Below are 27,907 nucleotides of genomic sequence, written 5' to 3' on the forward strand. Positions count from 1 at the left end.
TGCGGATGAATAGAAACTCAGTTCCTGGCTGTTTGGAAGCAGTGCTGGGTAAAGATGGCAGTGAAACAATGGTCATACACTGGTCTTTTCCCCAATCATGCAGCACTTTGACAACAAACAGCTATTTATTTTCCACTCTTCATTTCTTCTACTGTCACATCAACCTTTCTCTAAGGTAGTGCCAGAGGGAGAGGCAACTCCTTTTATCCTTAAACCTCGTGCTTTTTAGCTTCTTATCCACCACAGCTATAACAAGGCTTTTTTATTATCAGAGGTTGTTGGATTTTTAAGGAGAATACCAGCCTCTTTTGAGTGGCAGGGCAGGATCAGGAATTTTGAAAACAAATATATTCATAGATATACCTTATCATATCTAATGATATTGTCAATAAACCTGCAACAATTTTCTCTTTTACTAACAACTTACCAGTTTCACCTTCTCATGTTATCTGGAAAGGATGGAAGGAACTCTAACTCTTGATACCTCTACAAATGTTACTGCACATATTTTTCTTTTTTTCTTTTAATAATCTTTTTGCTTTTCTATAATTCTACATTGTTGCAGGAGTGGTTTCAGGAGATTTTCCTCTATTTATGTTTAACCTCTTAAATAGCCATAGAATTGAATGGATATTTCCTAAATGGATATTTATGAAACTAGAATGCTTTTCTATATTCTGTATGGACTCAGGAAATGTTATGATAATAGGCACACTTTGTGTCAGTGGTCTCAAGCATACTGGGAATGAGCCAATATTGTCCAGCAGCGGAAATTAGGTAGGTCTGAGTAGACTGTTATGCCTTTAGGATAGTGGCCATTGTGAGACTCTTTTTTTATGTGGAGTCACGTTTCACCACATGAGTGGTCTCTTCACTACAACTGCAATATAAACTTTGCAGAAGTGTGATTCAGCCTTTTTTCCCCCCGCTTATGTAATCTGGTATAAACTTGGTGGATTTTGTATTCTTTCTATTCCAGCATGGTATTTTTAAACTTTGAAACTAATTATTCTTTCTTGTTCATTTCCCCAGTCTTGTTCCAAATATTCACTCTCTCTCACAGATACTGTTCATCCACATAGAACAGCTCAGCTTAAACACTGAGATGAACACTGACCAATGTTTTGATTAGGCTTTGACATTCCTATTTATATTATAGCTTGCATGCTTTCTTCTTGCAATACTGGCTGTTGTTAAGACCAAAAATATTTAATATACCCTTAGAAGTTATTTTCTCTAATATTTACAGATCAGAAAGAAATAAGAAAGAAAATCTCAAGAGAGGACTCTTCCTACAAGACTTGTTATCAGGCCTTCACAGAGAAATAGAAAGGTCTGAGTTCAGTTTCTGGCAGGGAACTGGGAGAGGAAATGATTTTCAAAGAGCTGGTTTAGGACATGGAGTGTTTTCAAATATTGGCTCTACACATGGAATGGGGTGTTTTTTGAATCTTATTATTTCCTTCTAAGATCTTTCATGCTCTCAAAGAAAAGCAGGCTTTTCCCTTTTTAAAGTCTCTGTCTTTTGAAGCTTGACATGAATTTCATGAGTGACGTGTTTAAATGTGTACTTGCTTTCGAGTACCTCATGCTTTTCTGAGTCATTAATATGTGCTATTACCTCACTGTGAACAAAGCCAGCTTCATTCTTTAGTGCAAAGCAATGCTTCACTGACAAAAATAATTCAGTAAAAATATACTGTGCAAAAGGACAAGGTATAGATGGCATAATACCGTAATTAGCAGACTATTGAATAAAGTCATTGGAGGTTATTGGTGGTATGCATTTGAAATGAGTGTTTGAAATGGGAAAAGAAGATGAAAAAAGGTGAGTGTCGGGCTGACATAAAAAAAAAAAACAACAAAAAACCAGACATGCACAGTCTGTTGTAAACTGACAGGTTTCGGGGGAAGTTACTCACGCTATAATCAGGCGTACAATTAAGGGGAATTGCTTAAAGGTTGAGATGTTGCTGACAGAGGTGTACCTGCATCTTCACAAATGTGGTCATATGTAAATGAACTTTTAACTGGTCAGTCTAGGTGCCCTTATATAAATATGTGCCTTAATATAAATTGTTGACTACATGCTAGGTTTAGGAAACCTCAACTCCTTCAGTGCTCTTTATGGATAAAAGCCCCAGCAATGTACAGCATACAATCTCTAGCATTTTGGTGTTTTTTTGTAAATGCTTTGCTTTCTCCATTCCCTCCTGCTTCAGGAATTAGACCTTGCTCTGAAAGTCACATAGGAATGAAAGATATTTGTGTACAGCTGAATATAGTAGTCCATCATGGATCAAATATGTTCTTTTGGCTTTTTCATCCAGCTCATGTACGTAGTTATCAGAAAGATTTGGCTATTTTAAGTATGTTAAGGAGGGCCTTTAAGGGGAAGTATGCTTTATTGAGAGACAGATTTGTTTTTGTGAAAGTTGCCATCCAGGAGTTTCCAAGGGAACACAAAGCAACAAAAACAGGAGGAACTCTGCATGCACTCATATGGTTTTAAAAACATTTCATGCCATAACAGTGCATGCAGTTGGTTCTTGAGAGAGAGTAAAACACTGAGAACTAAGAACGGGGTCTAACCGTGTGCTATGCACAGTATCCCTGGTTTAATACCATTAATAATGCAACAGCTGTCCTCAGCCACCCACCCCATGATGTTGTCTCAGCTGTAGCACTGTTGGCTCCCAGGACAGGTATGTTTGGGAGGGTGAAGGCAGACCTTCCCTATTCAGCAATGGAACCGATACCTCCAAACGCAGAAGGAATTCCTCCCAATGGGGTCCCCACACAAAGAGAGAAGTGAAAAAGCATAAAGCACTAGTGAGAACAGGTGCTGCTTGGGTGAGAGATTCTCCTCAGCTCTGACAGTCCTGTAAAAATATTCATGGTGGTCATCATCAAGGTCAATGGCATGGGCTTGCCTGTGGTTTTGCAGCAATGAGGCTGAGTGGCACAGTATTCCTAAGTGATGAGTGATGTAGGTCTGAGTTAGCACTTATGAACCTTGCATATGACAAAGGTAAAGTGTCAAAAGTGTCATGAAGGAGAGAGAAGGCTGTACACCTACCTCTTCTCACACTGCTGACTCCTTGTCTGGGAATATCCCAGGCATCTTTGCCCTCCTGCCCAAGCACCAGTCATCCACAGAATAGGCAGCTTGCAAATGAAAGCTCAGCGCAAGCCTCTCTGTTAACTTATACAAGGGAAATACAATTTGTGAAAACAGAGATCATTTCCACAATACTTTCTGGCTGATGCTGAAGTTTGTGAAATGCACACAAGCCAGGATTTCTTCACCTCTGAGGGTGGTTGAAGTCTGTGTTACAATTTATAAACTGCATAACTGTTCAAATTATTTTGCTCCACAATCAGCAGAAAAGTAATTTTTATCCTTCCGCTGATATTGTAGTAACATATGGAGCAATATCGCTTCACCCCCATAGGGTAATTAGAGAGAAAAGGAATTCATGCATCTAGTGTCATGTGTGGAAAGCTGAAAATTAAGTATGCTTTATTTCTTTATCACTTGTTGCCAAATGAAAGTCTTGGGAGTGTGATTTCAAATCCTCTGGCAGAACTGGAACCATTATGAGCACTATGCAGGACTTACTCTCAGTGTGCACCAGTCAGTGCTAGTGTCCTGGTGAGCATGTGCCATTAAACACTGGCAAGATTGGACTAATGAATGAGGCTGGACTGGGTCATGCAGTGTGCTCCGGTCAGTTTTGTGTTGGCATGAGCAGGACCCACTCAGCTATTTTTAAGGATGGGTCAGAGGCACTGTGGACAGAGTGGCTTGGGTTTTTCTTAGAGCTAAGAATTAAAGTAATGGGTTAGCTCTGAGACAGAAGGAAGTTGCTGGGGCAGGGATTAGAGAAAAGCATCACAAAACCTCTATCCTCCATTCAGACTGGGATTTTTGCATACTTTTAACTGGGCCAAGTGTGAGTTGAGTTGGCAGCAGCCCGGAGTGGGCAGTGAGATTACACCAGGTCTGGGCACCAAGCAGCTGGAAGCTGGGACCGCTGGCTCTCTTCCTGTGAACATCTTTCTCTTTGCCTACTTTCTGCTGAAAAATTATCTTCTAATATGAATTCTACTATTAATCATCTCCATCATGGTTTGTTGATTTTTTCATCCATAAAAAGCAACATTTCACTAATTTTTGCTATGTCAACAGTTTAGATAATAATATATTTGTTTTTCCAAATTGTGAATCATTTATTTTTTCACTTGTACCTTTATACACAAGCAGGAATTTCTTTTGAAACAGCAAAGGTATTGTTAACTCATAGATCCAATACTTTTTCCTGACAAAGTGAAGATACAATTACCAATACAAACTGATGATCTGCACCAGGTGTCAACATTCATTTTCCCACATGCAATAGTCTTCTATAAAAAATGAAAAATTAAATATAAAGTAACTACAGAATTAAGATGATTTCTTTGCACTTAGGACTTAGAATATTGTTTGGATCTTTTGTAAGAAAATGGAACATAATAAAAGTGTTTTAACCTTAGCTATAGAAATTCACTTTAAATAGCAAAGCTGCTTATGTAATATAGTCCATATTTTCAATACAAGTTTTCCCTTATAAAGACAAAATTTGTCTGCTGACCCCAAAGTGATACTTTTCAAAACCAAATTAAGAATCTACATGTTTTATTTTACTTATATCAACAAAATATTTCATTCTTTTGCTATGTGAAGGAAGTTTACTTCTGAAATATTAGTGCCAACACATAGTCCCACAATACTGCACAAAGGACAAATGAAATTTATGGATGACTTTCAAGCTCTGCTCCTTTGGATGCTGCACGAGACATTCAACATTTTCATGAAACAAAGGAATATTCTGTAATTAAGACAAGTAGCATGAGACAAGAGCTTAATTCTTACCATCACAAAGGAAACTGTCTTTTTAATGATCAGGGTGCCCTCTTTGCTTTAGAAGCATTTTATGAAGTCTGGAGGCAGGAAGATCCCTATGCAGAGAGGTCTCATGGCTGTTTCGCTTCCCTGGAGCAGGTAAAAGTGACCATCTGAGAAGTAGTGAGTTCCTCAGGACTGTGTAAGGGGACACCATGTCCCTCGGCAGGGATGCCTCATGGCTCCATACTCTCTACTAGTGGAACTGTCAATTGCAGCAGAGAGGCTCCAATACTAGAGGAGAAACAGATCAGAAAAGCTGGGAATTTGTATTTTCCTTTTGAAAGCCAACAGGAAAACTGGTCACATCTTCACTGTCCAGCAAGTTGTGGTGCAGTCATCCTCAGGCTAATTCTGGTCTGAGATGGCAGCATCCCTACAGAGTAGCATACGGGGGTACCAGCTAAGACCTGACTCTGGCAGCATCACTTTTAGGGTCTATAACCCTTGCACTGCACCCTGCCCTTCAGCTGGCAAAGCTGGGCCGACAACTTCCTGCTGCTGCATTTCCTGACACCACTGCAGCACTGCTCAGCCAAATCCCTCTGCACTTGTTATAACCCTGTTACCTCACCGAGGTCATTCTGACCTCTTGAAATAACCGGTGTCCAGGACTAAAGACCAGGACATTGGGCTGCTCATCACTGTTATTCAATCTTCTCAAGTAATTTTGTTCTCCAGGGCTTTTGTTTCCTTCCTGTTTTCCAGCTGGCACCACCAATTAGGAGGATTTTGTTCATGAACTGTCCCTGCTACTCATCTGAACAGCTTCCAAGGGATATTTCAGTTCAAACTTCGATCTTGCTAATCTGAATGAATATTCAAATAAGTAAATGAAAATTGTAGCTGAAATCCTTCCTTTTGTGCTCTAAGGGATGTCAGATTTCATTCATATAAATCATAAAGAAAGAAATGTCCAAATTACAAATTGCACTGATAGAAACTTATGAGAATGGACTACTGGAGATAAAGAAGTCCCTTTTTATTTAAAAAAAAAGGAAAATATCTGGAAAAAAAATTAAACAAAATTTTGACAGGCAGGTTAATTCTTGGAGTTAGCAATGCTGTCTGAAATTTCATTCAATCCTATCAGAATAGTTCTGCATTTAATAATTTGTTCCCTGAGTACTAGGTGAAGCAACACTGGTTTCCTGTCAGTTTGTTTCTTACAGTTGATTGCAAGCTTCAGTTAAGTATTTCCAATAACTGGGGTATCTCTCTTGCTCTTTTTCTGATTTCCTAATCATGTTGCAGTATTTACTGGTCAGGACACTTGTAGTCTTTCTTTTCTACGTGGTCAACCTTTGTTCATGAAACACATGACACTTTAGCTATTTTGTGGAGGACTGTGCTGCTACCTGTGAAAACCAGGGAACATGCAGACAAACACACAGACAGCATAATCTCATGAACATTGTTCCCATAGGAAGACAGCTAAACTGTCCTCTCTTAAGCCTTTGAATAAAATCACTGTATGCTTCTACACTGCTGCTGAATTGCTCTTATTTAATAAATGAGTTATTCTGATATTATGGACCCTCTGATATTACAGACTCAGACTGATGGGCAACGTGTCATGCAAAACTTGTATGTGATGCACATATTGGGTACCTGCTTTTTTTTAATTTCAAAGAAAGCATTTGTTTCCACAGAAGGCACTGGCTTAGCAAGCACTCTAAAGTCAGTGCCATTACTTTCTGCATGGCTGTGCATGGTTCAATTTCCACAAGGGAGGAACAGAAATTAGACCTGTTCAGAGAAAACAGGATCCACTTAAAAATGGGTAGGAGTTCCCAGTCTTCTAGGGTTTTGGAATGTATATGGAAAGATACATTACCATTTTGTGTAGTGTGAATTCTCACCTGGCATGTTCAGCACTCCGGAGGTTGTTCCTGACTCTGCAAAAGTGAACCATCCCACCATTTGATGTCCTTTTCACACTTTTTGTCTTAGCAAGGGACATTGAGGAGGGCCATTGGAATCATCTGTGGAAGGAGACAGCTTTCCCTTCCCCACTGCAGGATTGCCTAGATCAGCAGATCTCCCACGCGATGCCTTCCCCACGTGTGATGACCTTCCCACGTGCGATGCCTTCTCCATGCTGTTTGCTGCCACTGGCGCCAGGGAGGGAGAGCAGTATCAGGGGCAGATCAGCTCTGAGATGGCTACTGTGACCACTAATGTTCACTTGGGACTGCAGAGAATTACAGCCTTGGAGTTTATTTACTAGAAATTTAAATCAAAGCCAGAGCTAGATAATTACTTATGGCAAACTGGCTTCACTATGTGGTACACCACCTGTCAGCTACCAGCAGGTGAAATCAAAAATACAAGGTGCATATGCACATAGGATGTGCACATACAATCCACTACTCACAACAGCTATTTTTTTCCTTAGATGGCAGTTCACCTCAGAGGGAATTTATGGGAAAATGTTTTTGCAGAATCACAGACATTCAGGCACTAATTTGTCTGCTATATTTTTTTTCTTTAGTCTTTGGCCACTGCTACCTAACATTGGACAAAAAAGAAGTTTAGCAAAAGGGGCTACTCAACACATCAGTAATAAGTACCTATGTCCATCAACAAGAAGTAACCAAACATGGAGTTTAGTGCGATTTCAGATCCACTTTGGTATCCTGCCTGCCTCTGGGATTTGTCTTAGGCTTTGTATGTAGTCATTTGGCTGAACCAGTTTCTTGCTGGATCATGTCTGGAGTGTGTGAAGTGTTATCCTTATGTACCTTATCTGCTGAAGATTGCTTTATGTACAAAACTATTAGCAAGTAAATGAAGACTTGATTTGCAGGTAACCTTCACGTGGTTTATGCAAAGAAAGAGACAGATTTTCAGATGTAGAAGACATTGTCCATCTGTGATGACTGATGGGCACAAGATGGTTAAACTCATGAACATCTGTTGTCTGCAAAAATTACACTCTTTATAGCTGAACATTATAGGAGGAAAAAGGGTGAAAGTAGGAGTTGTTTATGAGAGAAATTCTAAACATTTTCCCATTAACAGGTCATGCAGACTAGACAATTCTCTAGTTTTGTGCATTTAAAGGCACATACAAAGTCTTCAGGATCAACACGTGTTCCCAGTTTTCAAGCTTTTTCTGTATGAATGAGGAATCTCTATGAACAGCAGCTCAGTATATCATCGCTTGACTCCAGGAGTAGCAATTTTAATGGAAATGCCAAACAACATTTCAATAAAATCTTAGTAAATTCATTAATGTATTACATCATGGTAGTTTAAATTATGGCTCTTCATAGCTATAACAAGCTTGGTGATTATTAGCATTATGACATAGGGTTTGATATTATCCTTAGACTTCAGAATAATTTATAGGTAATCTCATAGTTTTTTTATCCAGTTCTTGATGTTGTGCCAGTTAGAGGGTTTCGGTTTATTAGTTGGTTTTTTTTCCTATTACTGATATATTTGGCTTTGTTGTTAACTCTAGTGGTGAGGCTACTTTACACCATTACTACTTTTCTAGCGTGGCATATCTCCTTACATGCAACAGACCAGTCGACTTGCAGAGATCTGCGAAACACATTGAGTGTGTGTGTAATAATAGATAGGGGTGGTTATTTAGGGTGAACCTGTTTTTTTCAATACAATCGTAGCATGAAGAGGTATGGTACCTCCTGTATGAGCTGAGAAAGAGCTGGTTAGCTACAGCTGTGGTGGTATAAGGACGTGCCATTCCCATACACACCCTGGTGTGCCACGTCTGAGTCCCATGAAGTCATCTCCATCTGCACGGTGAGGTGATGCACATTGTGCTGCTGCTCTTGCCACAAAACCACACAGCGTTGCTGCAAGCATCAGAGTATTGCACAAGGAGTTCAAACCATCTCAAAATGAATGATAAAGCTGATGGAAATGTTCTACAGGGCAATTAATCATCATGTATACATGTTTGCTTATGTTTGCTATATCTTTGCTTTTTTTTTAGTCTGCCTGCTGATCTTTGAAGGGGGAAGAGCCACTCATAATATATGTGAAAATTTCAGTTTCAAATTCAACATTATGTTGCCATGTTTCTGCTCAGGATGAAGGAAAAAAAAATCTTCATTCACCTCTCCTTCTTTTTGTACACATCCCTTTGTGAGTGATTCATCCAAAGCAGAGTAGATTTATAGACTCATAAACTGAGAAATCTGTTAAAGTTGACTATTTTGAATAAATAATATTTTAAACATGGTTAAATAGATCCAATGAAATATAAACCATGGTATAGTAAAAAACCAGAAATTCTACTTGGCTTCGGTTCTTAGCAGCTATCCTGCACAGAGATTGAGCCATGTATACATTTACTCAGCTTCACAGGAAAGGATAGAACAAAGGCAAAATGCTATTAAAATTTTCCTTCATCTTAGTAACTACAACAGTAAAAATCCTTGTAAAAGAACTGAATGTTTTGAGAAATATTATTTAACTTGTAATTTCCAATTACTGTTAAGTGAAATCTCTGCAAACCTTGATTTAAAATCATCATTAATGATTTTCTACTTGAGTCTAGCTTTGACTCCATGGTAATTTTCATTGTGCTTGCCTGAGATGTACAATCTTTTTAGCAAGAAAAAAGCCTCACCTGAATGGCTGATCTGAGTGCCAGTAATATGGGAGTTACAGTCCTATAAAAAAGATTTAACACATTACTCAACTGGATTTTTCTTAGACTTTTGTTTTACTGACTTAGCTGTTTGTGGGGCAATAAGTCAAATAATTACTTTGTCAATAAAACTATTGAGGAACAAATCTTAGGTTCTGCATGGCAGTTTCATGCAGTCCTGAGCATCTGTGTGAACATTCCACAGCGGTCAGCCACACAAGGGTGGGAAGTGAAGAAGATGTTTGAATGGGCAGGCAGCTGGATCTGAGCTCCGAGTACCTCTCTGCTGTCATTTACAGCTATAAACAAATGACAAAAAAAAGAGAGAGTCTGTCCAGAATGGCACAGAGGACACTGTTCCATGGCAGAACCAACACAGTGGTTGCAATAGAATTTCCATGGTAAGGAAAATTTTTTATGGTATTTTTTTTCTTTGCCTTGTCTGGCAGTGTTTGTATTGCATGATCTGTCATGGTGCCCTGTCTGGATACACAGTATTGATGGAATAAGTCATACATGTGGCACAGTTTCAGGAAAGAGCAATGTTGCAGTTAATGAGTTTGGGGCATTCTTAATTGTAGCTTCAGGACACAAAGCAAAAAATAGTTTGCCATTTTGTGCCAGCTTTTCCATGGTTGAAAGTGTTATGTAAGTGGAAAACAAAGGCATGTAATTTTGAGTTAGAAGAAATCAGCTTAAATAAGGAAATGTTTGTGCCTGTGACTAATAGTTGAAAGTGAAGAAAACATGAAACAATGAGGTTGATAAAATAGTTAAAGCATAAATGCATTATTTTAGGTACTGGATAACAGTCAGGAAAAGTAATGACAAAAGCACAGCCTTCTCCATTTCCAATTCAGTCAGCAGGAATTTGATTGCAATTTCCTTCTTAAGGCACTTCCACAAGAGACGTTGACACGAAGATTGTTACATTTTTTACACTGTCACAACATGCACTCTCAATGTGAAACACATAACATATCTATGCTGAGGCACTTGGATTTCCATTAATACAGCTGATGATTTCTTCTGAGTCTGCAGGTGCTTTCATGAGAAACAGATGCTGAGATGGAATAATAACTTGAGAGGAATAAAATGAAGTTATTTTTCATGCCTGGGATTTTGAGGAAAGGTGTGGCTAAGAGGTGTAATTCCTTCTCAAGTCCAACCTACCAGGACCCTCCCAGATCAAGCTTCCTTGGAATGCTGCTGCAAATGTATATGCCCAGAAAAGAGCTTCTGGTTAAGTGGCACATCTGACTTCACCCACCAAATCTGGGATCATGAAGAGGATACATGCACTGTAATACACCTAAACATTCATTGGCAGACTCATTGTTCCTGAGCACATGGTATGGGGACATAAATTGGCAGTCCATGACATAAAATGGGATGTAGTCCCTTCATCTGATTGGGCAGGGAGGCAGACTAACTCCTGTGCTGGGGACTGTCTCCTCAATAGGCACAAAAGTGAAAGAAGCAATAAAGAAACCAGGAAAAGCCTTCCCACCTTAAAAGGGAGAAATGTAGTGCTACTATATCGAATTTCAAAGTCCTATCACTATACAAAATTCCCCCAGAGAATTCTACCAGAGTGCGACTGAGAGAGTAGCCAACATAGAAGAGCTTCTTCAGCTCAGTTTTGTGCACAATAAAACTTTTTGTGTTCTGCTTTCTCATGCTATTGAAGGAAGCAGTGCAGTCTAGTAAAAACATTGATAAAAAAACCAAATTACTTTTTTACAGTACAAATTTTGTAGCGCATAAGCAGATATCAAGAGTTGAAAGGTGAGATTTAACAAAAAATACTCCAGAAAAACAGCACGTTACCTAGGGCTGCCATATAGCCTCCATTCCCTGGGCATAACTCCTGTGTCTGCCACCTTCTTTCCTTCTAAGCACAATTTGCCTCCCTCTGCAGTGCTGAAAGCCTGCAAGTGTGTATCTCCAGAGAGAGCAAGTGTAGGGGCAGTGGGCTGTGCACCACAGGGGAGCCAGCAGGGAGTTGGCAAGCAAGGTTGGGCATCTGGGTGAGCACCAAACCCAGCCACTCTACAGAGGAGTTTTGGAGAAGGAAAGGTAGAAAGGAACTCTGCAATGATGTCACAATATGTGTAATTTTGTTTAGCATGACTTGATCAAAATGATCCTTCCTTTTAAATAGTGCTCTGGGGTGGAAAATTTGGGGTGAAGGAGTGTCTCGGCAGAAGGAAGAGATGAGAGTGAAATGGGGATTAGGGTTAAGATGCTGTTCACAACTTCTTCCTGTGCTGTAGGAAGTCTGGGATGGGATGAGGAGGAGTTGTCAGTAAACACTACTCTTCCTTTTTTTTCATTTTTATTTACTTTTTCTCTCTCTGAAATATGGATTCCCTCTTTAGTCTGTGATCCAAAGACCTGGGTTAGTTCCTGGTGTTTTGCCTAGAGCCTCTTAACAAGGTTCAGTAAAGTCACATGCTGAGTGAATAATTGCCTAGAATTAGAATCCTAAAGGTGCCTTAATCATTTATTCATATATAACCTATGCAGTCATTTTACTAATGGTATGCCAGATGAGATATAGTGGCTGAAAGTTATATTCCTACTTTTGCATTATGCCAAGAAGATAAGGGAGCTGACAGCTCCAAATAATCCCAAGCATGTTTGGAATCTAGTTTCTGGCTTCTGTAACTTCCTGCACAGCACAAAATGCAGGAGGCCAGACACCTGCATCTGTGGCCCAGCCCTTGGAAGAATCTCCTGAGTGGGGGTTGGCAGTGCAGGGATAAAGAGTGGTGGGGTTGCAGGTATATGAACACAAAGCATTTGGAATTAAATGGAGATAATTCCTTTCCTGCATAGGCATATGACTCAATACTGAATTAGAAGCCACCCACACCACTGATGCTGGCACTGGTATTTGCTGCCATGAGTATTGGAGTCCCAGATACATGCAGCACACTGCTGATTTTGAGTACCATAAATTGCAGAAACAGAATCTTTTCTCTCCAAATGTACCTTATTTTCCTAACACTGCTGTTGTTTGGGTAAAACATTAATTTCTGTGTTTGAAATATGGAGCAGTGCTCAGAGAACCTGGGGACCAGAGTCTCAGTGGGGAGCTAGGAAGTTTGGAGGGTGACCATCTAAGGACATGATGTGAGGTGGGAGCACCGTGGCAGGGCAGGTAGTGTACATGCCTCTGGGGATCTGCAGCAACTACTAGTATTACTGTGCACTGGAAGCAGAGAAAAACTTTAACTGAAGCTTGCACAGAAATCTGATTTTGCCTTCATATGAAACCTAAACTGGAGTAATTGCTTGCAACATACCAGTTCAGGCAGTTGTAAAGAGAGCTGTCAAGTAGCATTGAAGAGTGTTTCTACTGCATATCTACATGGAAAACAGGCAAATTTTTCCTCATGCAGGGATATTTGGTGGAAATTTAGAAGGAAACTATTTCTGCCAGGATTACCTCACAGAGTTTTACCTTACACATGTATTTCTTTTGGATGATTTATCTTGTTTCCTTTCAGTATGTGAATCCAGAGGAGTTTATAGCTTTATGCACTCTAACTCAGTGGACTAATCTCAATGGACCAGCTGAGTAATGAATTTTTGCAGTGCAGGCAAAACTTATATAGCAGAGTTCATGTAGTGCTGTGTGGACTTACAATTCAAGGAGCTCAAATTCAGACCTTACCACACTGAACAGTTAATGACATTGAGTTCTTCCTCTTTTTCTTTTTCTGCAATTACCCTGCATGTATGAGATTTTTTCTCATACAGACCCCCCACAGCCCTCTGCAGGATCTCCGGAGTTTTCAATAGCTGCTGGGATGACCCTCACAGTTAGATGGAGGCAGAGGGGCCAACAGAGATGTGCTCACTTGAGTGCATAATCTCTGAGGCCTCTGCAAAGTCACCTGACACCCCCTGAGGCTGAACATTTCCTCTGCTCTGAGATTTTAAAGAAAGCCTGAGGCTGTGTTTCTTTAAGCAGTTGAGCTGCTCTAACAGCCTACTTCCTCTCAAAGAGGTGCTTTTATCCCCCATACCCTTCATTTGTGTCTGGGCCTCTCTGAATTTATCTGGCTCATTACCCAAGAAGATAGTCACCTGCTTTCTTTGTCCTAATTAATTTTCCTCTGGGCTAGCAAGGTTTGTATGCTGATGGAGCTGGGAGATGGCACCAGAAGTGGGATGGGTGGTGAGGTACAGAGCAGGGGAGGTACAAATGGACTTCTTGGCAGGGGCAACCCAGGAAGCAGCTCAGCCCCTGAGGTGGGATAGCACCCCACTGGTGCTGTTTGAGGTACAGCTTGTCTGCTTCTGAAGGAATATCCACTTCCCTAGCACTGATGAAGGTTCTTGGCAGACTATAGGGTGAGTCATCTGCGGTGAGCAGTCAATTTAATACCACAGAAAGGTTGAGTAGCTTTTTATCCTAGCTTTTATATCCTGAGCAAACTAGCTCTGGGGCTGGAGAAGAGCCGGGCCAACACAAGGGAGCAGGCAAGAAAAGCAACCAGGTCCAATGCACTCCTTGTAAATGGTGAAAAAACCCCCTCACCTTGTAGCTTCCTCCAGTCTTGTTTCTGAAGGGAAACCTACAACAGACTTTTAAAAGATAAGCCTAAAAACTGAAATCTAATTCTGCAGACTCTAACAACTACAAACTCATTTTAAGCATTTTACAGAGCAATGAAATTTGCTCCCCACACACTTCAAGGTGCCAGAGGTGCTCTCACCACCTGAATTCTCCCCTTGCCAGCTGGCCCTGCTGCCCCATAGGAATCAGGTAAAGGTTTGATCAAGTAAGGGTTGAAGGATGAAATTTGCTGCAGAGCAGCTGTTCCCACCCAGGCTGCCCTGGAGCTTTGCTGAGGGCTAGAGAGCAGTCTGCAGAAGTGCAGTCTTTCTTTTGTCAGCAGATTGCTTAATATATTCGAAGCGGTACCTTTTCAGGGAAGTTTCTCTCTCTGTAATTAATTATGCAATATTCAAAGAAGAGCCTCCAATTATGCAGAAAGCTGACTTTGCTTACAAGAGTGGGTCTAACTGTAGAAGAGATGTGTGGTTGAGCTGGGAAGCCAGCTTCAAGCACAGCCTTTTTGGGCAGTTGGCATGGGTGGGTACCCTGTTACTGTGGCTGGGTCGGGACCTCCATGGGTACAGGTATGCTTGTTTGTCACCAGGTTTAGAGGAAAATAGCTTTATTTTTTATTTCCTAATGTGAAGAATACACTAGGTTGAGAGTGGAGCTGTGGTTAGATCCTGGGCTTACTGCTATCAGCTGTACAGTGTTGGACTGTAACTGGCTGCAATTTTCTGAAGACATTTCTACTGGTGCAAATCCACCCTAGAGGCAGATGTGTACGTGACTCTTACCCAGCACACAATTATGGGAGGGAAGGTTAATTTCTTCAGCCAGAAACAGGAGGTCTCTAATCCATGCATCATGTTTAGAGAACTTCGATACCAGCTATCATTTTAAATGTTGGTGATGCAACAAAAGGGTTTTGTCTATGCCTGACTGCAGGCTTTTGTCTGTGTCTGATTGTAGGCATGTGCAACCCTTCATAAGCTTCTCTTGTCAACAGAATTTCATTATCAAACACGGGCAGTTAAATATTGTGAGTCAACATCTTTCACCTTCTTCCTCATCCATCTCCCAAATTAGAAGTCAGTTAAAAAGAATTTATTAAAAATCAGTGCTGGTTTCTTCTCTCAATTGTCTTCTGATTACACTTTGACCTACACCATTTTCCTAAATGAACACAGTAATTGCCACTAGGAGAGCAGAGATTTTTAAAAAGAAGAAATAACTTATTTTCAAGGAGAACAGCCAGTTTGACTGGCTTCTACCTTATAAATAGTCTAGCAGGTCTCAAGGAACTTCCCTCTTTACCACCGGCTTACCCCAATGCTGTGTGTCTGGGCTCTGAGCAGTTACAACTCCTCGTCCCAACAGTGTGGCCTCATGTCCCATGTTCAAGGAAATCCAACCACCTCAGTTCTTTCCGTGCCCTTAGACGGGACAGGACCAAGGGTATAAGCTGAACAGGACGGAAATGCCTGATTATAAGTGAACAGTCCTCAAAACACAGAAATTATGCTAGAGTTAAGCCAGAGGTGAAGTGTTTAGGGAAGAGCTGGCATGGAGGGAACTGGTGGAACAGCACTATAATTTTATTATTACTTTGCCCTCTGGGGCCATAATTACACACATTGGGAGAGACACACAGTCTGTTGTGCCAGTGTGGTGCTGAATCTCAGGACCTGAGCTACCATATCATCCCAAAGCTCTTGTAATTCAAGAGGGCTGTCCAAGTGGGGGACATCCAGAAGCCCCAGTGTGCTCCCTGCTGCTGCAGAGCGGCCCCCAAGACCAGAAGTAACTTCCCTGCTAGGCTCAGAGTGTGTTTCAGGGGAGGTACTGAGCAGGTGCTAGCTCCAGGGGTGAGCTTGGTCTCAGCCAAAATCCAAAACAATGTTTTGGATGTCCCAGGCTGCTGCAGCTGGTGCAGGTGATGTGAGGGAACCTCTGGGCTACAGTGCCTTGTGCTGAACATGTCCCAGACCTGAGTTCTTCAATGTGCAGCAAGGACCAGAGGGAGACAACTGCCCCAGCAGAGGCTGCTCTGGAGCATGGTGGTCTCCACTCCTCCTGCCTGTTGCTGGCAGATGGGAAGCACACATGATGGCTGTGATGTTAGGCAGGATTAGCTGCAGTGACGTGTAGTGCTGTTAACAGAGGCATTGACCCATGTGAGAGGACATGGGAGTAGAAAACTCCCTGTCCTGGCACTACCCTGACAGAACCACTGCCTGTCTCCCAGCTCTGCCATGTGTGGGACCATGTAGTGTGAGCAGTCCCTTGAAGAGGGGGGTGGCACAGCTGCCACCCTAGAAGCATGAAGGGGAAGAAAGGCCACTTTTGGGGGCCCATTGGCTGCTGGAGCATCAGGGAGCACTGCCAGTGCTGGGGTAAAAGGTCCATCCTGTCCTCATTCCTGATGAGGGCTCAAAAGAGCCCTGTGGAGCTGAGTGGAGCAAGGATGATGGGGGCATCGGGTGGGGTGAGAATGGGTGTTGTGTCTGATGTGGTCTCTTCAGCCTCACTCTCCACATCCTCCAAGCTCTCATTGACAGAAGGAATGATCTGCACCACCTTCTCCTGGAAGTGCACTTGCTTGCGAGGGACTGGCATGGCTGCTGGTTGAGTAGGAGTTACTGAGGCCAAGGTCCTGTCCTTGCTGCCCTTCATGATGCTCTTCATGTGTCCCAGAAGTGAGTGGTGCTGCTCTCTCTGGGCACCATGGAAGGTGTAGGTCTGCTCAGTGTCACCAATGGTGGTTGAGGATGCCATGGTGGCTGAAGGGTCCACATACTGGCCTGTCTGTGGATGTGTCTCTTTGTGTCCTGGGCTCTTCCTCCTCTTGCTCAGCAGGAAGTAGGCCAGGGCAGTGAGCACCAGCATGGACCCTGGGGAGAAGGCCATGTTGTCTGAGGGTTGGAGCAAGTGGGAAGATCTTGCCAAGAAGTGCTTTGTCTGGCTAGCTCACTACCATCTGACACTGTTCCAGCACCCCACACATCCCCACCCTCACTGGCCCTTGACACACCACACTCCTCTTCCATCTGCACTACTCCCCGCCCAAGCTTCTCACCAGGAATGGTAACATGCCAGATGAGAATGGGATGCAGGAAGCAAGCCACTGAGAGCAGCGTGTACCCCAGGAATTTCTGGAAGCTCCCCGGGCGTCTAGCTCTCTTCCAGCAGGTCTGTGCCAGGGATTCAGGCTTGTGACTGTGGAGAGAAAGAGAGGTCCTTGTGGGATGAGGCACCAAGCACATGGCAAGAAGATTTGGACCCCATTGCCACCCATCTAGATGTGCAGATCCTCACTCTGGTTTTCCAGAAGACCGGTGTGTTGGTCAGGGAAGGTAAGCAAAGCCTGAGCATCTCCCATAGGGAGAAGCTTCTAGAGCTACACCTGCCAGAAGCCAGCATCTCTGGCAATCTCTCAGTGGGTTTGCCCACTTGGCCATTCATCGAATGTCTATTACATGGAGTAAGGTGTTGCCTCTGAGTAGCTGGAGTGAGATGTTACCTCTAAGATATAGGGGCTTTTGAGTTTATGCTAGAAGACAGTGGCAGTGTTCAGCCTCTGAAAAGTACATAAGGATTTTGTACATTTTAACTTCTGCACTGTCTCTGGGAGGGAGCTGAAGTTTACCCTGGGGATCTGGCTCTTCTCTCAATTCTAGTACCTTGTACCTATATGCTGTGTTAAGTGGATGCTGTAGAGCAGAGTTTGTTGTGCTGATACTCAGCAAATTAAGATGCAAGCCTGGGTTAAAACTCAGGTTTAAATGGCTGTGGACATGGTCCCACACACCTCCCCACAGTCTGAGTACACTTGTCATGGCATTAGGAAAAGGACCTTTGGTCTGGCACTTGCAGCTCCCCCAGGTCTGGTGTTGCCTGTAAGAGGCAAGTTGCCGTAGGAAGGTCCCACCGAGGCTGGAGAAACATGGAGAGGGTCTACTCACGTGAAGCACATCTCCAGGAACAAACTGATAAAGAAGAAGCCTTCACAGACAGTAACTGCAATCCCTGAAAAACTGAAAGGTGGAGCTGTCAGGGGGGCAGGGCTGGGCTTGAGTATGCTCTCCAGTTGGCAGAAGGGGCACAGAGAGCAAGAATTTACCATCCAGTTCACAACAGAGTCTGTGTACTGGGGTCCAAACACCTTCTGCTCAGCTGGTTTGTGGAGGAGAGCTCATACCCTTCTGTCCCTGGGGAGTCAACTTGCAGCCAGTGGCACCTCTGGCCTGCAGGAGTCTGCAGTAGCGTATCTTTCTGTGACAGATACAGCTTATTTTTCTGAAACCTCAATATGAAGACCTGAAATGGCCAAAGTCTTGGACACTGTTCCCTGCTGTTGTTGCAATCTAGTCTGGTGTTGGATATGGTGGAGGAGTCGACTATGTCACCCTCTGCCAACTCTGTCTTCAAGGGCAAAAATACTCACAGCAGATAGAAAGCCAGGCTTTTGAACTGTCCTCGCTGTAGAGTTTCTACGCCCACACCAAGCAGCACTAGAAAGAGAAGATAAGGAAAGATGCTGATTGCAGGGTTAGTTCCCAATTCCCTGGTGCCCTACCAACACCCAGGATCAACACCCTTGTTCCCTCAGGGCCTAGAGAGACTGCTTCTCCCGTGCAGCGGAACACGTTAGGACTGGCAGCACCACTGATTTAGGCTGATACACCAGACCATGGGAATCAGAGCTCTGTGCTGGCCTTGATGTACAGTCCTGAAACCCATCCCAGCTGCACCACTATTATGGCAGCCTTGTCACTGTGTGGGCTGGGGAAAGGTTCTCTGGGGATACCAGATAGCCTTGGACAGCTGGCGGAAGTGAGCAGTGGCACTCATTGATCCTCTGCCATGCCACCACATCAGGGTCATGACAGGGCCCACCGCCCATTGCCCCATCCATCTCTGCCCAGATCCCCCCAATGCCTGCCAACCTCATTCCCCTGCCTCCTCTGCTTGCCCAGGCCTGCTTCACCCAACACGTGGCTGCAGGGCAGCAGCAGGACAGGGTAACTGTGCCAGCTGCCTTCACAAAACACTGTAGCCATAGCATCCAAATCCTTAGCTAGCCAAACAGAAAAACATATAATGGGAGCAGGCAGACTAAAAACAGGGAATGAACATTCTCTCAGTGTCCCAGCCAGTACAGCACACCAGGGAGTCACTTTAAGGGGGATTTAAGAGTATTAGTGAGGCTAAAATCTTCAATAGCTTCAGGGGATAGAATAGTTCCTTCAAGATCCGTCAGTTTCTTTTAAGACTATTTCTAAAATGGAGCAGAAACACAGTGCAGAAACCAGCTGCAGTCACAGTGCACAAGTGCCAGCTGCATGCAGCTGAACAGAGCCCAGATTTTATGGCCAAAGCATCGCTCTGGACAGTCACTACACTCCTGTCTACACTTGATGCTCCTACACTTCACCCATCCACTGGTGATCAGGAAGCTCACCACTGGTCCTGCTCAATGCACACTGGCCAAGGTATGAAGTGCAGGTTGGATCCATTTCTCTGAGTTGTGGTTTGACTGGTCTGGAGAAGGATATCAGGCTCCCAAACAGGGATACAGGTCACTGTCCATCAAGACTGCAGGGTGGGTCAACACCAAGGTTCAGCTCTCCCTCTGAGGCTCAACAAAGTCCCTCTGTATTTTCTCTGTGTCATCTGCAGCTGCTGTGCCCTATCAGCCAAGGGAACACATGAGGCCCATGTGCCACCCTCCTCTAGTGTCTTTCCAGCCCTGAACAAAGCATAGGGAAATCAGTCTCATCAGAGGGCTGGGATTACACGCAAAGTATTGTCTGTTACTATCTTGTGACTGAGACAGTTCTTTATAATCTTCCCCACAAATGTGGAGTTCATTCATTCATTTACTCCCTGTAGTTGAATGCAGAATTCAAAAGCTTGGCTGTTAGCTTGAGCCTCTGCTCTGGATGGGAAGGTTTCCCCATTTTGCACAGTTTCTCTTTTGTCCACAAAGCTGTTTGGATGAAGAATCTGCATGTAGAAAAGGGCTGTTTCTGAGGTGTTTGTTTGGACTAGTTGCTGCCTTGATTTGGATTTTGTCCAGACCATGTGGCAAAAGGCACATGATTAGGAATTAAATGGTTGAAAGCACGAGAATTAAGAAGTAGGAACTCTTTCCTAGATGTAAAATCACAAGGCCTAAAATTGCTGAATTAGAGTGATGCCTCAATACTGTAGCAAATCACAGGGCTATTTGATTTCACTAGCTTGCCATAAGACAAGTTAGCCATTTTCTCATATAGAAGAATCCCTGTAGCTACACATTGCAGACAGCTATTACACTCCAAAATCCTGGGGAAAGGGGGGGTTTATATTTATGTGAGTAACCTGTATTTACCAGCAGCATATGGAGCTGGCCAGGCCTTCTCAGAATCAATTAGTCAGGCTGATGCATTCTCCCTTTCATAGTTTTTTGGGGTTTTTTTGAAAACCCATAGGGGTTCAGCATGGTTTCCATTTCATGCAAAAACCTCACACACCTCATCATGCACTAAACACTGCATCAAGCTGATTTCTTACTCCATTGAGACACACAGAGGAATAAAACACAGGCACATCCCATTCTTCAATGGCCTTTTTGGAAAGTCAGGTGATACTGGGAATGCACCAAGGCTATGGAAAAGCACAGAGATTGGTAGTGGAGCTGTCCTATGCTCTGTGATGCTCAACAGAGAGACAACTGCACTGCTCATCTAAAGAAAAACTAAAGAAGACTCGCAGATGATAAAAAATGATGAAAAGAAAACAAGCAGGAGAGAGATTATATTGCACTAACACACTTCCACATTATAAATTACTTTCAATTTTGTTGTTCTAGCTTTAGTTTTGCCATGGCAACAAGTTCACATTTTCTCCCAGGAAGGTCTCTGTGAGTTTCCTTGGAGCTTTAAGTGAGAATATGACCAGCATGGTGCTCATATAGGCCCAAGGGGGATGGGGATGGAGAAACAAAGAGGTTTGCATTTGCTGGTTAAAGCTGTGTCCCTGCTTCCACTGTTGCAGTCTCATCATGATGTGCATTTACTGGCAGTTTGTATAAACTCAGGCTCAAATCTCTGGTTGTTATGAGTATCAGTCATTTAAAGCACATTCCAGGGCCTCCATCATCCCAGCTGGGTTTTGCGTGTCCTTGGGGACCTGTGCACTCTTCAGCTGACCTATGTGCTTTTTTACTTTAACCCTGACTAGAGCAAAGTGCCTTTTTCATGGCTGTCCACAGCTGATAAAGGAATTGCAAAGGTAGGAGGGCCTGCTGTGACTTTACAGTGTGTGATTATGAAATCCCCAGGGGTCTGAAACAGGAACCACAGGCACCACCTCAGGTCACCTCTCACCAGGAACCTCTGGTTCATACCTCCAGCCTATAGACAAATCAGCCACCTTGATCTCTGCATTACTGATGGGGAAACTGAGGCAGAGCGTGCTGTCTGTCCTGTTCCATAACAGCAAGTCAGCAACAGTGCTAGAGTCATACCCCTGAGCCCTCCGCTTTAGTTGTTTCTCTAGGTCCCATCTAGAGATGCTCCATGTTAGAGGGTTGTTCAGTCATTCTGAGTGAGATGCTGTGTCTGACATCTGGCTCAAAACACCTGCATGTCACCTGAAACCAAGTACAGGTGACAGCAAAAAGCAGCCCCTGACAGTGGGTGAGAAGATGCAACTAGCCAGGTGGGTGAATTTATGGTGTGAGACTGCTCCCCATCAGGTTGCTAGAGAGGCAGAGCAGTGTTTTGCAGTAACTGTGCCCTGATGGCTGGAATGGAACCTCTCCATCCCGCCTGGCATAGGACATTTCACTGTGCACAGCACAAGGAGCTCTTCCTTCATCTTCACATCCCATAGAGCAGACTGACACTCTTACACAGACATGAGTATTTTCAGTCTCATTCACGTCTTGACTGTGCCCATGTCTTAGAAGAATATAGTTTAGTTTTCTTTTCTATTTGTGCTTTAGCTTGCCCTCTCACATACTTAGTGCTGACTCTTCCTTTCTGCTGTCTCACTGTGCCTCCCACAGCATTTGGAAAGAGCTGGGCCAGGCACCCATCATGCTCCCTCCCTGGGTCCCAAACCAAAAGAGAGCAAGTTTTCTTGTCCCTGTTGTAGGATGGGGCAGTGGTTGCACCTGGCCAAAGGCAGGGAGACAGCTCAGGGGTCCCAACACGCACTCAGTGCCTTTTAGTGCCAAAGAAGAAGATAATTTCCTCTTACCTGCTGCGGTGGAGATGCCCAGCAATCGGCAGGTGTACTCCAAGGCACTCCAAAACACCTTGTGCTGCATGGTGAAGAGATGAAGACTGTGGTACAGCCAGGCAGAAACTCCTCTTCAGAGTCCCCACTTCATGTGTAGCCCAGCAATTCCCAGAAACAGGCAGAGACTCCCACTCCCTGGACCAGGTGACCTTCCTGAAGGAAAGGACTGTGCATGCAGAACTGGCCACCTCCACGGGGCCTCCCAGGGGAGGGTGGTCAGAGAGTGAGCTGCCACCACAGAGAACCGGTCAGCACTGCTTCCTGCTGCTCCCGTGGGGGCTGTGGAGACCTGGCCTTTTCCTGCTTGCTTGCTGCTTGCTCCTTGCTGGCCTAGGTGATTAATAATTGGTAAGGCAGGGGTGCGGCTTTGGGAGCATTTGTACCCTGGATGCATGGCCTTCCCTGCTCCCGAGGAGGAGGCTCTGAAAGCCCAAGCTGATTAAATGAATGTGAAGTCATTAGTGCTGTGCAGCTCCCGGCAGGTTAACCATTTGTGAGGATGATGATGTTTGCTCTCGGCAAGACAGCAGCACATTTCTGGCAAGTCATGAGGGGCATCCCAGCTCCACTAGCCCCTGCGGCTGAGTCCTCTGCCATGGCTGCTGATCACCATCCAGGGTCTGCCAGGCCCCAGATTAGTATGGCTTGGGAAGTGTCTGTACTGATGTGCAACCACAGGAACAAGGAGATCAGATTTATTCACAGGGGTCCTACAGACTCAGGCCAACCACAGCAAGGAAGATGTGTGTTTCTTTGCTTGGGAACCCCAGTGAAATATGGGTTTGTGTTGTAGCTACCAGACTCATTTGAGCAGCACCAGGGTTGCACAAGTGTCCTAACATGTGGAATGGGCTGCACGGGTACTCTGACTCCTTCATCTTGGATTTGGTAGACAGCTTGAGGGTCCTTGGCTTGTCTCTGCAGGACACACTGCCTCAGGAGAGGGGCAGCCCCAGGTATGTCAGACAGGCAAGACAAGAAAGCACTGGCCTGCTCTGGACCACAGCACCACATGCCTGTGTGCTTGAACAGGGTGCATCACACTGGAGGACACCATTAATCCCCACCTGTTGCTGCTCAGGGGAAGAGGTGGTGAGGGCACCAGTGTCTGGTCAAGGCAGTCCCGGCAGGAGGGGTGTGTGAGCACAGCACAGTCTGCTGCCTGTGGGCCCATGGGTTCACAGGTCAGTGAGCTCACCTTGGGCTGTAGCTGGTGTCTGGTGAGTCACTGCAGCCCCTGCCCCTCACTGCATTTCCTGTGAAGCTGGCAGTGGTACGGGCAAGGGGCTGGGTGAATCACACTCAACTCATGCACAGACAGTCCTCCAGAGAGGCAGCAACCTGCTGAACCTGTACCCTGTGATCCCTTCTCACCTGCTTGACAACATAAAGCTGAACCTGGCTAGTATGTGTTGTACTGACTTGTCCTGCAGGTAGACATGACTTGGTCCAAGGGTAGAGTGACAACTTCTCTTTCACAGGATCTCAGCCTGTATTTCAGGCTGGGATTTTCCCAGCACAGCCAAATGCCTGAGCTTATGAAATGGGTCTATAATTCCTGTAAATAACTGCTGAGAGTGTTTTTTTGAACACTCACAAGGTCATGGGTAACAGGAATTTTTCCAGTAGGCAATGCTGACAAGGAATGGAGGCAGTGCACATTTGCCATGTGAAAAATAGAAAAGCCCACAGCAGAAGGGCTTCCAGAGTATCCTGAGGGGCAATGCTGAATGGCACAAACCTAAAATGCCTCTTTGCCTTGCAGCACTGGCTCTGCCTTTGGGTGTTTCCATTTCTTGTCCTCCTGCACCATCTTGGGTGTTTGAAGGAACTATCCTTTTTTCACAACTAGTGACTCAGTAGTGTGTCAAAACATCCTTTTTGAGAGAAACACAAAGTGGAAAACAGAGGCAGCCAGCAGGGAAGTTCACATGAAGGCTGAGGAAAAGCCCAGTTGGGGCATCCTGCTGTCCTTCCCACTGTGGCTGGGCACTACCTGTGTGATCCCTGTGCCCTCTCACAGGGCATTGCCACAGGTTCCAGGAGCACCCTCTGCCTCCAGAAATCACCAAACTGGCTTAAGAGCCCTGAGGTTGTGCAAACAGTCTGGATGGGTTTTTTCCTTGCTGCCATGTTTTTGTTTTTGTTTTTTTTTTAATATTGATTCACTGAATTTAAGGTGTCTCTTTGCAAACACCAAAACTAGAAAACTACTTTAAAAGCAAATAGATGAAAGTAAGACATAAGAATCTTCCAGAATCACTTAGAGACATGAGCTTGGGCTTGATGAAAAGCAGAAAACATCACAGTGCAAGCCTTGGCTGTCACCACTCACCCTTCAGCAGCACCCAGCACTGCTCAAGGCAGCAAGCTGCTGCCTCCTCTCGGGGGGAGGGGGGGGGGAGGGGGGCGCTGAGCCAACATGGGCAGTGCAGCGAGCTGGGCTGTTTCTCTGTAACTCTTATTAAACTTCACCGAGCTCTCACCCAGAAAGTAAATTACTTTCTCTAAGTGTCCTTGACAGCAATGTTTCCTTTCTGGAGAACAACATACCTCAGGGTTTTATATAAATGTAAATTTATGGGTGGCTGTAGTGGTGGTGATAGTTCCCCAAAGTCCAAAGTAAAAGGAAGATTAAAAAAACTGTTGGTGCAGATGACGGTCACAGTCCTGTTGAGGTTCTGCTCCTCCTCTGGATCTGGCAAGTGATCCAAGAAGTCCCCAAACCCAAGATTATATACCCTCAGGTTCAGGTGGGAATGCCCAGTACCTTCCCCAAGGCAGGGAGTTCCACAATGGGTGATTTAACTCTGTGAGTCATGGGGCATTTTTGATCATTGATGGTCCATTAGCAGACATGACCCCTCAGGCTGGGTGTGGAGGTGCTAACGACTTCCTGGATCGGAGTTATCACAGCTCTTATCTCACAGGCTTCTTTAACACCCAGCTTACACTCTGAGGAGTCAGGTGTGCCCTGGGCAGCTGTTGCAAATGGTCCTGGAGAAATAACATAGAGGGTTTACAATACAAAGCTTTGGTCACAACCATACAGTGATAAAGTGGTCCCAGTTTGCTGAATTGGGACACTTCCATTTAGGATTTTTTTGTCTAGTGCTCCTACAAAGCAACCTCACATGAACTTGTTTTTTCTTGGTAGAAGTGTCCTTTCTCATTCTACCTCTGTTCAAGTAGGCAGATGATACCCTCAATGAAGCTATGAGCCATTTCAGTGTTTTGGAGAGATTTTTAGGAATGAGTTTATGCAGCCATTAAAGGACTGAGAATTTCTGGTCTGAGAGGGGTTTAATAGCCTGTAACCAACACTGCAAAACTTATGCACCAGCACAAGCTGTTCCAGAACACTAATTAGGCAATGTCTCTTGCACAGAGGATTGCTATTTGCACTTTGGCTACCAGCCAGGATTCACATTTACAGGCTGCTTTCAGTGATATATGGGTTGATTTGAGAGGATTTTATTTCAGTGTTAGGGTTTCATGGTGGTGGTGGTCTTTGTCTTCATATCTCCCTCCTCACACTTTGCTGAAGTCATTTTAGCTGTGGCACGACCACTGTGGCCGTTCTTATGTGACCAAAGCCACAATGAAACATCTGTGCCAAGTGGCCACCCTTGTAAGGCTGTGGGAAGCAGCACACACACCTTATGTTTGTCTCTGCAAAACAGTGATACTGCAAGAGCACTGCAGAGAGTGGAGATTCCCATGATGGGGCAAAGGGTACCACAAGGCATGCTCTGGAAGAAACCTGTGGAAACATCCTTGCCCAACATATAAAAATAGTTCCAAAAAACAATGTTCTAGAAATCTGTTTTTGTTATTTCCCTCCCTCCTCTCTCTAAGCCCTCAGCTATAACCACTATGTCAAGCAGGCTTGCTCGGCAGCCTTGCTTAGCAGCCTTGGTTTCCTCTCTGAGCAGTGGCAGCAGAGGTCTTTCCACTGATGTGTTCATCTGAGACAGACTGACACCAACACTCTCCCTTGCCCACTGAAGGACAGGGAGCCAACAAGCAGCTTCCCAGAGCCAGTTAGTGTTACCATGTGCTGCCTTCCTGTGCTTTCCTTCCACTTGGTCCCCTGCTATGGAGAGGAAATAGATTGTCACAAGAGCTAGCTGATAGTAGATGGACCCAGCTGACTGGAAACACCAATGACCTGCAGCTGTACATTCACTGGGTGCAGTTTTGCTCTTCCTTGTATCCCCAGAAATCCACAGCTTTCCAAACCAGTATAAATGAACTGAGAGCATCCTGAAGCAAGTTTGGCAGATCTCTCTCCTCTCTCAGGGCAGGGAAAAACAGGGCAATAGGGTGCCTGAAGCCACATAAACAAAAGAGCTGAAGAGAAAATCTTAAATGTGACCTCTCTTCCTTTGCTACAACCACAAAATCATGCCCTCTGAGTTCCTGAACATGGGGCAGCATTGGAAGCTGTGCTGGGGATGCCCAGCAGGGGACAGCAGGATCCCACCACTGCACAGAGAGTCTGGCTGTTCCCTGCAAAAAGCAGGCTGTAGCCAACCTTCTGCAAGGTGGGGAGGAAAGAGCACCACTAAGTTTTACTGTTTGAACAAGAATGATAGACACTATGTGAATCTGAAGGGGGCTCGGGAGAGTTCAGAGCTGCAGCAAACACAAATCAATAACTGGCCTGTTTTGCTTTATGCTCTGTGATCAAAGGGATCAACACACTGCCAAATACTCATCTGCTTCTTTGGGAATTTCCCATCCCAGGGATGCCAAGGCTCAGTAGTACACTGCCCTGATTGTCCCACATCAGACCAGCCAGCCCCAGAGGGCTTTGGTGCACAGCCCTAGTGCTGCAGGCTAATCTAGCAGAGATGGTGAGCTGGAGGGGCTGGTGAAGAACCTTTGTGCTCACAGCCCTTCCTTGGGACACTCTCACTGATCACAGGAAGATGAGACACTGGGTGTATCCTGGGGCCAGGCCTGGCAATTGCAGTCTGGGCCTTGTGCCTGGCAATGGCTGGGGGATGAGCTCTCATCCAGGCATCTGATGTTAATAAATCTAATGACACTGTGGTGTGGGATGATGTGAGTGTGATGTCAAAGGTAGGGGCTGAGGCTGGTGCCCCTGTGGAAAAGGCAGCCTTGAGGAAAATGGATGTAGGAAGGCATCTGATACACTTTTGGAGATCTCCCAGACCTCTACAGCACCTATATCACCTTCTAATGGATGAGGGCAGTAGACTGTGCCTCTGACTTGTTAGTGATTCCTGCTTTCCCTGTGAAACCTGCAAGCCTCCTCACCCCACCCCTAGGCTAACTCCTCTCCCTCCAGAAGGTAGATCAGCATAAACTTCCATTTTCTCATTTGTTAATCTGTTTGACACCAATCTTAGAGGCTTTCCAAAAAGTGGACTAACACTGGTTCCCTGTGGGAGCGTGTGTGAGGGGCTTCTGGATGGCCATCCCTCAGGTATTGGCTGTGCTC

General features: G+C 44.5%; 1 protein-coding gene across 1 annotated transcript; it reads right to left on the reverse strand.

Moving 5' to 3' along the window:
• Positions 1-15,230: 15,230 nt before the first annotated feature.
• TMEM72 (transmembrane protein 72) lies at positions 15,231-22,740 on the reverse strand. Its single transcript, XM_071564191.1, has 5 exons — positions 22,396-22,740; positions 18,593-18,659; positions 18,111-18,182; positions 17,225-17,364; positions 15,231-17,039 (listed from the first exon to the last, which is right to left on the reverse strand). The coding sequence occupies exons 1-5, from the start codon at positions 22,463-22,465 to the stop codon at positions 16,579-16,581; spliced, it is 810 nt and encodes a 269-aa protein (XP_071420292.1). The 5' UTR covers positions 22,466-22,740; the 3' UTR covers positions 15,231-16,578.
• Between the last annotated feature and the right edge of the window lie 5,167 nt (positions 22,741-27,907).

This window comes from Pithys albifrons, chromosome 9 (assembly GCF_047495875.1).
Source record: "Pithys albifrons albifrons isolate INPA30051 chromosome 9, PitAlb_v1, whole genome shotgun sequence".
Lineage (NCBI taxonomy): Eukaryota > Metazoa > Chordata > Aves > Passeriformes > Thamnophilidae > Pithys > Pithys albifrons.